Genomic DNA, 10,777 nt, shown 5'->3' with positions numbered 1-10,777 from the left:
TACTTCTAAGCAGGACTTTCTTTAAACCGAAACAACCTGAGAGCACCTTCCCTTTTTCTCTCTCTATTTGTCTTAAAAAATTTGGGAAGGTGGCCACACGTAATAATGCCCGGCGATATTAAACAGAGCGTAAGTATAAGATGAGGGTGATGGGTGGGGTGGGGGGGGGGGGAGGCAAACACTTCAATCACTGCACTTGGGCTTGGCCAACACCCAGGGCATTCACACCACAATCGCACAGACAAAGGAAGACAGTGATTGACTGGCAGGCAAAAAATGAGGAAAGAGGGGGAGTTGGGGTGTAGAATCACGCAAGCGAGATGTTCTCGCTCGTGTGTTGATGCTTTGGAACTGACTGGATTTTCAACACGACGATAAGGAGGGGGGGGGGGGGGGGTGGTAGACAACTTACCATTGACATGCCATTTCATTTCCACTTTGTTTAAATGGGTGTGTGAGGGGGGGAGGTTCTATGTAATTAGGCCTTTGAACCTAATGGCTTTTCAACAAAAGAGAGATGTGTAGTAGACAGCTTAGCATTGACATTTCCATTTCACTTCACCTCTGAGTAGCTGCACATCATTCATTATCAATTATCGCACAAGAACTTTCGATCTTATTTAAGCTTTGCATTTTACTAAAAGATGTCTAAAAGAAAGCACTGTGCTTACACGTTTGAGTTTAAAATCAAAATACTATGTGAAGTCTATGAAAAAAAAAAGTTGATCAAGACGGAGATATGTAAAATACACGACATCCCGAACTCAACTCTTTCAACAATTTTGAATTGAAAACGAAAGCCCCCAAAAATATTTTTAAAACACACACAAAAAAAAAAACAAAAAAAAAAAAATTAATGGTTACGAAGACAGCATTTATTCAACAACTCCATTTAACGGGAAACCCATGATATGATTAAATGAACAAATTCCTTAAATAGGCTAGTTACTACCCTTGAAAAACATTGCAAAACGGGAACTTGCTTTAAACCAAAATGTCTTTAAACCGAAATGGTTTAGAAGGTCCCCAAAATTTCGGTTTAAAGTGATTCTACTGTACTTGGTTTTGTCCTGGCGCTGGCTGGAGTCCTAGCTGGGAGGGAAACAGTCAAATGCATAGTTATTGTTTTGGAGATGATATTTTTTTCCTTGTAAATCATCTCTCTGTTATGTATTATTATTATTATTTTGAATGTATAATGTAAGCATTTGAGTGTGTTCCTCTATGTTGGATTTTGTGCTTGTGTCCGGATGAGACTTGTAGGTGATTTCAAACTGAGTACATTGGTGGTATGCTCTTGGAATTTACATCTGATCCCTATTTGTTCCCAGTTCCCCTTTGTCTTACTTTTTCTTGGGTGCTTTAATTGTAATTCTAGAACTTTTAACTATCCCATTTTCTTCCTTTTACTGGCGCTGATATAACCTAAATGTGTTGCAAGCGCCGTAAAACCCTTAAAAACAAACAAACAAGCATTTGAGTGTGTTCCTCTTTGTTGGATTTTGTCCGGATGAGACATATGTGATCTCAAACTAAGTACATTGATGATATGCTCTTGGAATCTACATCTGATCTTTGTTCCCAGTTCCCCTTTGTCTTACTTTCTCTTGGGTGCTTTAATTGTAATTCTAGAACTTTTTACTATCCCATTTTCTTCCTTTTTGCTGGCGCTGATATAAGCTAAATGTGTTGCAAGCGCTGTAAAACCCTTAAAAACAAACAAAACATAGTGTTTGTTTATTATTATTTGGAAATGAAATCAGTTCTGTTAGATATGGGTATCATATAACAATGAACTATCTATGTTTCCATTTCAAAGTGTGCTTATTGAATTTTTTAAAAAGAAAAAAAATAAAATAAATCAATTGTTTGGAAAATATAACTGTAAAGAATGAAGCGAAACTGTAACAAATAGTTGGCTTATAGTTACATTATTTGAGCACTGGGATATAATTGAAAAATGCAATGGAAACACAAAATTGAAACATCTTTGAAAAGAGTTTAACTCAAAAGATAATGGAGTTGCTCATTCACACACCACATTACAGATTAAATCAGGAGTGTGAACTGAACTGAAATTACAGTCTCAATGAGTTATATGGAAACAAACCTTAACTGAATATGGCTTATTGACAAGAATAGACAGATAAACAAATATTTATCTACACTCCAGCACAATTTCCTCAAACTCGTTGAACATGTAAAAAAGTTTGAGGAAACTGTGCCATGCCATAACAACTTGATTGGGGGAAGGGAGGGGCAGTGTGGTTCAGAGGTTTTTTGGGGGATCTTTGCTTCGCACCCGAGAGATACCTAGTTCATATATCCATTGCATTATGTGGCCTTCAGCATGCCACCTCTCCCTAACTCAATTTGCAGTGCTGTATTGCGACTGAAACTTTGGTTATTCCAATCTTCTCTTGGAATAGATCCTAAGACAAATTTCCACTAGAGGATGAATAGGAATGAAGGGTACTTTGTTTATTTATTTACTTTATTGATATGTTGAGGGAGATGACATGTTCCAAGGGGTTGGTGTGAGTGTATGTGTGTGTGTTGTAGTATCGTAACATTTATTTACTGTACCATCATTGGTCGAAATCACCAGGCACGTTTTTTAAAATCCTTCAATTATGGTAATTTAATTTAATATTTTTACACTGGTTGAGTGAAATTAGTGTTTGAGGTAAAAATAAGTTCGAGGAAGAAATGGAATGATAACAAAGAATAATAAGGAAAAAATTCAGGATATTTGAATGAGTTCAAGGAAGGTTTTTTTGTTTGTTTGTTGCTTTAGGTCTCTTCCAACACAATTGAGGTTATATGAGAGACCGCTGAAACAAAAAAACAAGCAATCTAACAAAAATAGTACAAATGTAAATCAAAATCATAACCTAAAGATATAAGCTAAATTATAAATAACCAAGAACAAACAGGCAGAAGATTTACTGAAAAAAAAATATTCCCTGTCAAAAATACAATCACAAACCAAAGAAGCAGGATAGGCTAGTAAAGAGAAGAAGAAGCGACATCACTATCGGATCGTACACCCATGCGAACATCATAGGTATACGATTCAAGGGTGATGCTCCCATCCAACCACCCGCGTTCAAGGAAGGCATGTTCAAGGAAGGCGTGTTCAAGGAAACTACTCAAGTGTATATATTGACTGATCAAGATGAACTAGACTTGTCAAAAAATCTTAAACTGAAACCGAAGACTTTAAATAATACACAGTCATATATAATATAATATAAATAAAATAATTAACAAAGTCTTTTAATGTACAAAAACATATTCTGTTGCAATTTATTTTCAATGTAACATTTCATTTAAAACTTTTCTTCTGTTTCTTGAGAGCGTTGAAATCTCCCTCCTGGGAGGCAAGGCCAGACATGATTTCTTTGACTTTTCTCTTCCTCTCAGCATCCCTGATTAGAATAAAGTAGAAGGATGAAAATGTGAAAAATTATTCAAAGTAATAAAACCACACACGAAAAAAAAACAAAATACAAACAAACAAAACATTTAGCTTTACAGGAGCTCTTTGAACGATCTTGCTCGAACAAACTTTGTACAAATCATGAATTTGTACTCTTGTTCCCGTAAAAGAGTTGAACCCCCCCCCCCCGAAAAAAAAAACAAAAAAAACAACAAAAAACAAAAAACAGAAATAGCATGATAAATGAAATAAAATTGATATCAAAAGTCCATTGAAAAGTTATTTTAACCCCCCCCCCCCCAAAAAAAAAAACAACAAAAAACAAAACAAAACAAAAAAAAACAAGTACCATATCATTATCATATAATATAGAAAATGACTTTTCTAATCAAGATGGATCTTTTAAACTACCACCCTCATTGATGAATTTTGAAATTTTGTATGAGTTATTTCAAAAGTAAATATATGACAGAAATGTGTTAATTTGATTTCATAGAGAATTGATGTAAACAATAGAAGAAATCAGGAAATTATTTTAGAACATAAATGTAAAACTTTGTATTAGATCACGAGTTATCTGTTGTAAAATATTTATGCAATACATTCTTTAGTGTTATGAAGTTAAAATCTATGACCTATTTTGGAGCTGGAGTTTATCCTAGTTTCAGTGGAAGTAGTAATGGATTTCTTTTACCCTTTGGATAGGATGCTGGTCTATTGCAGTGCTTTTCACCCAATCTAAGGGATCCAGCTACCCGATCACTATTGTGTGAACGGGAGGATCAGAAAAAAAAAAGTCAACTACACACAAAACAGAGACTGGTCCTTCTGTCTGTTGTTGTTTGCTTTTCAGGGTTTTATGGCTCTTTTGATTCAAACAGGGAACAGATGTAGATTCCAAGAGCATACCATCAATGCACATAGTCTGAGATCACTTAAAAGTCTCAACCAGATACCAGCACAGGATCGCACTAAGAGGAACACACTCAAATGTTTACAATATATGTTCAATACAAAAATATAGAGACAGAGAGATGATTCACAATGAAAAACAATATCACCTCCCAAAACTATACATTTGACTGTTTCCCTCTCAGCCAAGGACTCCTGCAAAGGCCAAAACAAAACAAAGTAATCCCATTCCAAGACAAAGACAGAAAGCAACTCGAAAAACAGATATAGGGGGATAAAGGACAGAGTAAGTGACCTCCCTGCCCACTATGGGAGGTCAGGAACCCCATCCAAAGTCCCTGTCTCATAGGTGAGTGCTCTACTACTGAGCTACCAGAACTCCCTATTTTAGACATATGGGACCACAAAATCCAGTTGTAGTATATTTTCTGAAAGCTTACTTCTGCATGATGACATCTAGCTTGTGTTTTGCAATGACTGCATGGTCTCGTCTAATTTCCCGTACAGCTGATCTCATATCACGTTTATAGACATGGATCATTCTCTGACGATTGGCTGCTTCTCTATCAGGACCGCCTTTCTTTTTTTTACCAGACCAACTAGAAAGTAAAATAAATGTAAAATAGATTCAAGATTCAAGGGTTTATTTTTAGGCAATAGCCAACATCATACATTTTAAATCAACAAATCAAAAAAGTTAAAATCAATAATAAACCGAAGATAATTTCAGAAAAGAAAATCCGAAATAAAATTACTGGAAACCGTATAAAATGATGGAAAAATAAATAAATAAAACAAGATATGCTATTGGAAGGATAAAGAAATAGATAAAACCATGGAGGTTCAACCTAAACTTATTTTTTTTCTTGACATATACTGTTTACAGATCAACAGAATCAGATAACTAAAGCATATTGCACATCTACCTCTAAAAGAGAATGATATATTTTGATCTCTTGCTGTGGCAAGGTTGATTTTTTAAAAATTTAGTTGTTATTACAATTAGCTTAATTTATTTCTGGGTCCTAGAACACATTTTGTTTTACATGAGTGTCAGCTCACTTTTATATACATGTCCAACACAACTATTGAATTATAATATTACTTCTCTTCGATCATAGGTTCAAACAGTTTCAAAGGCTCTGGTTTCTTTGACTGGAGTTGCATGGCTATAAATTTGGCCTTGCTTGAATCCACAATACAAGCTGTAAGCTTTTCTACTTTGTCCTGTTTGCATGAAAAAAAAATGACAAGAGAAAAAAATCATTAAAAATAAATAACAAGGTTAACTATTTTTCTCACGAAAGAATATAAATTTATTGACACTCGTGGGAAAAGATGCTGATTTTTTTACTTTCTCAGACCTACTTTTTTTTTCTCTGATTTAGTCAAAGTATTACCATTTTTAAATGGTTCTCTACAGCAAAATTAAGATTTTAAAATATTCTCCCCCCCCCCCCAATCCAATTTTAATAATTTTCATTAAGGAGGACTTGACATAGCAGAAAATTTGTTAAATAGGGGAAATTTGAGACTCATGCATATAAATCCAGTACTCTACCATATGAGCTACTGGAATCTCCGCTAACTGTACAACTTACCTTTAACATCGTAGGATAAAGATGGGTTGGTAGAGATTTAAATTGTTCATCAATAGGTTTAAAAACTAAGGACAAACAAGGGAGCCCACTCCATACAGTGACACACTCATGGAGAAGATCAATGCACGTACTTATCAAATCACATCTTAGGAAAGGAAAGAAGAAAAAAGAAAAGAGTAAATTATTTTTTCCTTCCTCACTGCTTCATTCCTTGACAGTAATTCATTGGAAAACAACCTACTTGATACAGCAAAACATCTAGAGTTTAACAACATGGAATCCCCCCCCCCCCAAAAAAAAAAAACAACATAAAAAATAAACAACATTGAGACCCAGACATAACAAGAGTTTCTAAAATCCCAGATTTTTATTCTCTTTTAGACGTATTATTCATTACCATAATAACATTCCATTCAAAATCAAAGCCTCTGTAATAACAAGAAATTTTTAGTCAGAGTAACCACTAAGTACCCTTCCACTCTCTCCTTAGGCTCATATGAACAACTCCATATTATTATCATCATACCCTTTTCTTAATTAAAGAAACACTACCCCTTCTAGCCTGACAACAATGGCATGACATTCATTACTAACAAACTATCGCATCACCCCTTCCAGACAGATAATTACAACTTACAAAACAATTCTGAAAAAAGCAATTAATTGTCTGCATCTGTTTATTGCCACTGGATATACCTTCTACCAATCAACGACTAGCACAGATATCTTTTATTCAATGGCCACGCACAACAACCACTTGGATTGCATCCTCCAGTGCAAAGTTTGAATTCAACCTAAGTTTTTCCCATAGGTCACTTAATACTTTTACACATCCCCATCTCTCCCAAAAACAATCGACCCTTTGGCTGTAGATCAAACAAGAGAAAAACAAATTCCTAAAAATTAATAAATAAACCAGGCATGTTGGATACAAAATAATTGTGAAATTTTCCCCATTTTTAAGGTAACATCCCAACCTCGAGAAAAAAACAAATTAATCGAGTATCTTCCTTTCAATGATTTACAGAAAATAATGGCTATCTGCACCGTCATATAAAGGCAGCTCGACACTTAAAGTCATGATGAATAAAAAAAAACAAATCAAGTGAATAATTAAATGTAATAGTATCAAATTTTCCATACCTTAATTGGTTTGAAATTGCTTCTTCAGTGGAGGAATTAATCAGCTGTGACAGACTTAAAGGTGAAAGGGAAATGTTGACATTGTCACTGAAAAATAGAAAGTGAAAAAGTTTCAAGAGCATACATAGAATACAAGGAAAACAACACTCAATTAACTCTCAGGCCCTTGCTTATTCTCAGTCAGTCTTCTGTCTCTTTTCACCTCCTTGCTGGTCTTCCTCTTCTGCTCCCCACATTTGCTTCAAATATGTTTCTCACTAGTTTCATGACCTTTGATGTTCCCAAAGTATTTCTATTTTTGTCTTTTGATATGTTACAAAAGAGTTGCTGATTTGATGATTTATATACCACTGCACTTTTATTTGTTGCTTTCTCTGCTTCGGGTATTCTCTAAATTTTTCTATACCATTTCAATTCAAAAGCATTGATCTTATTTTGGATTCATGTTTTAAAATCAAATATTGCTGTTGGCAATACATTACTTTTACAAGAATGAAAAAAAGCAAACAAACTATTTCACTGTACACAAAATCATTTATTAAGCCGATTTAAATGAATAATAATCATCCAATAATATTAGAAACAGAATTTTGCTTCATCTTACTTCAAAGTTTTAATAGGTTCTAAGAATACATACATACATATCTTTTCCATAAATGTAGTAAAGCTTACCATTTCTCTTTTATTTCCAATTGACAAGATTCTCTACAAGCTTTCCTAAATGGCTGAAATGTGCAAGATGCTGGAACGAGATAAAAAGTGTGCCTTTAGTCACCGGGAGTGCTTCAGTGTCACCCGACTCATTACATAAATATATAAATGGAAATATTCCAATGCAGTAAAACTTGTATCCAAACAGGCCAATTGGATACTGAACTTTTATATTGCACAATATCCACTTCACAAGGGGTCCAAAGTAAATAGCAAGAATTAAGATGAAAGAAGATACATAATGCCTGTTAGGGCATTACAACATTTTTTTTTTTCTGATAGAGACACACTCTAATGCTAAGTACTCTTTTTAAACCTGATTATGGAGAGAAAATGTGAGTAACTATAATTAGCTACGTTTACAACATGATTCCATCTAAAGGTCACAAGCTGGTTTTATACCACTCACTACACAACAAAACCATTTTAGTGTTGATTAGGTTAAAACTTTTCGGGTTGGAGTTATAGTTTTCTTCTCATTGAAAGAATAGTCATCGATGAGAATTGTGGACCATGATTGGAAAACTTTGGTATTGTGTCCTTGGTGAAAAAATTAACACTTGCAAATGAGTATGGTCTGTGATAAAGATTGTAAGAATTGTGGAAAGAGTACCTTACAAATGATTTATGCTAAATGAAATGACAAATCGCTTCAATACAGCCTGCTAATGAATAATTTTTTTTTTTATTGTGAGGACAATCTTGACATAATCTGTGTAATAACACATTTTTTAAAAGTCTGCAGATTATCTGGAGGTGAAAGGCAGTTTTCAAATTATATTTAATTTCAAGACCCATGGATCAACCTTTCAATTTTAATGCACCTATCAGTATCTTTCTGCCGTATTATGAAGCCAATACTGCCATTTTCATGAATATGTATTCAGTGGGCCGTTTCTGCGAATGTGTCATAGTGTCATTGTCACATGTTTTAGCACAAGTCACTGGCCACAACTCATTTACATCTTTAAAATAATTTTTTTTTTTCAAACATTTTCAATGCCACCATTGGATTCAGCGAAAAATGCATAATTACTATAAATAATTTTTACAGATTGATATATAAGTAAATTTCAAACCTGACCGTTCTATACCCATTGACTAAATTGAATATTAATAAAATCTGATAGGTCATAATAATCAGTCATTTGATGTTGGGAATAGCCACCTGGCCGCCTTGTTGCCAGATTCAATTCATGCACCACCAAACTTTATTAAAGGACTGATTTTGATCAATGATGGCTCAAAAGATTCGTCTCGATCGATGTCAATTTCCATTTTACAAAAGTATAATACAGGGGTGAGAATGACTGGCCACTAAAAAGGAGGAAATTTTTCAGCATGTAGATGATCTAAGATCATGAGCCATCCATGCAATTATAACCTATAAATTTCAATTTCATTAAAATTTACTGAGGTGCAATCCACAATGTATCTCACAGCTTTTTCTGACACCATTCAGAGGAATTTCAAAAGTTGGAAGAGTAATTACAACATATAAAATCTTATCTACTTAGAGAATGGTAGATCATACAATGTCAACAGCTACCAACCACCCCCAAGGTTCACTTTAAAATATACTCATATGATTTGTTGGTGTGATGTGGTGGTGGTTATAGTAGTACTGGTGGTAGAGATGATGGTGTGGTAGTAGTTGTAGTTGTAGTATTCATAACTGGTAGGATGCTGTGGTGGTTGTAGTAGTAATGGTGGTAGGGATAATAATATGGTGGTGGTTGTAGTAGTAGTGGTGGTAGGGATGATGATGGTGTGGTAGTAGTTGTAGTAGATGTGGTGGTAGGGATGATGACAATGTGGTGGTGGTTGTTGTGGCACTAGTGGTGGTAGGGATTATGATGTGGTGGTGGTTGTTGTTGCACTAGTGGTGGTAGGGATTATGATGTAGTGGTAGTTGTAGAGCGTAGTGGTGGTAGGGATTATGATGTAGCGGTAGTTGTTGTGTGTAGTGGTGGTAGGGATTATGATGTGGCGGTAGTTTGTAGTGTCTAGTGGTGGTAGGGATTATGATGTAGTGGTAGTTGTAGAGCGTAGTGGTGGTAGGGATTATGATGTAGTAGTAGAGGTGGTTATATAATGTGGTGGTGGTGGTGGTAGTAGTAGTGTTGGTGGTAGGGATGATGTGGTGGTTGCAGTGGCGGTTCTAGCCTATTTACAGTGGTTGGGCAAAGAGGATTCGGTCATATATATATATATATATATATATATATATATATATATATATATATATATATATATATATATATATATATATATATATATATATATATATATATATGATATATATTTTTTATTTTTTATTTATTTATTTTTTTTTTAATAAAAATTTTTTTGATTTTTTTTTTCGCCTTTAAACAAAAAATATTTCAACCACCAATAATCACATTCACAATGAAATGACAATACCAGTAGATTTTAATTCTTCCAAACGTAATCAAAAATGAATCACGAAAGAGAATACAACTAAAAAATAAAGCGACGAGACATAATGCGACAACACCTTGACAATACAAGTCCATTTCCTTCACTCGAAAAATTAAAGAGATGCTTTAATCCCTCAACGGCGATATTAATATTGCTTTTACATATTTCTGGTTTTCAGTAGTACGTAGTAACCTTAAAGTTTTCATGGAGAAGCAACAACAGCGATATGACTCGAGTTTCATTCAGAGCTCAAATTGCATAATTTTTACTGCTGTCTTGGTGGTCAGAATGATTGTGCCGGTGGTGGTAGTGGTTGGAATAGTGGTAGCGGTGGTGGTGGTGGTGGAGGAGGAGGAGGAAGACGAGGCGGTGAGGGGTAATTATGGTAGTGGTTTTGGTGGTGCTGTTGGTTAGAATGATAGTTGTGGAGACGATGACGGAAATTGTATGGTGATGTTGATATTGTTTTTATTTCTATTGTTGTACTTGTTGTTAATATTGTTGTTGTTGTTGTTAATGATGATGA

General features: G+C 34.5%; 1 protein-coding gene and 1 long non-coding RNA gene across 3 annotated transcripts in view; one reads left to right on the top strand and one right to left on the bottom strand.

Annotated features, from left to right (window-relative positions):
* Positions 1–2,637: 2,637 nt before the first annotated feature.
* LOC144966482 (uncharacterized) lies at positions 2,638–3,252 on the top strand. Its single transcript, XR_013644226.1, has 2 exons — positions 2,638–2,771; positions 3,134–3,252. It is a non-coding gene; the product is annotated as an uncharacterized LOC144966482 (long non-coding RNA).
* Positions 3,253–3,277: 25 nt separating this feature from the next.
* The window catches only part of LOC144966481 (nucleolar protein 14-like), a 30,128-nt gene continuing 22,628 nt past the window's right edge, over positions 3,278–10,777 (bottom strand). For both annotated transcript variants that reach the window (XM_078903074.1, XM_078903075.1), the window contains exons 17-22: positions 7,771–7,840; positions 7,099–7,185; positions 5,956–6,100; positions 5,460–5,581; positions 4,795–4,953; positions 3,278–3,431 (exon numbers count right to left, since the gene is read on the bottom strand). In XM_078903074.1, coding sequence (XP_078759200.1) covers positions 3,329–3,431; positions 4,795–4,953; positions 5,460–5,581; positions 5,956–6,100; positions 7,099–7,185; positions 7,771–7,840 — 686 coding nt within the window. In that variant the 3' untranslated portion in view covers positions 3,278–3,328. The remainder of the gene's footprint in view (positions 3,432–4,794; positions 4,954–5,459; positions 5,582–5,955; positions 6,101–7,098; positions 7,186–7,770; positions 7,841–10,777) is intronic.

Source organism: Berghia stephanieae, chromosome 2, assembly GCF_034508935.2.
Source record: "Berghia stephanieae isolate SIO BIC M18660-M18661 chromosome 2, UCSD_Bste_1.3, whole genome shotgun sequence".
In the NCBI taxonomy this organism is placed as follows: Eukaryota; Metazoa; Mollusca; class Gastropoda; order Nudibranchia; family Aeolidiidae; genus Berghia; species Berghia stephanieae.
The sequence above is the reverse complement of the archived record's forward strand: the minus strand, read 5'-3'. Positions and strand labels throughout refer to the sequence as shown.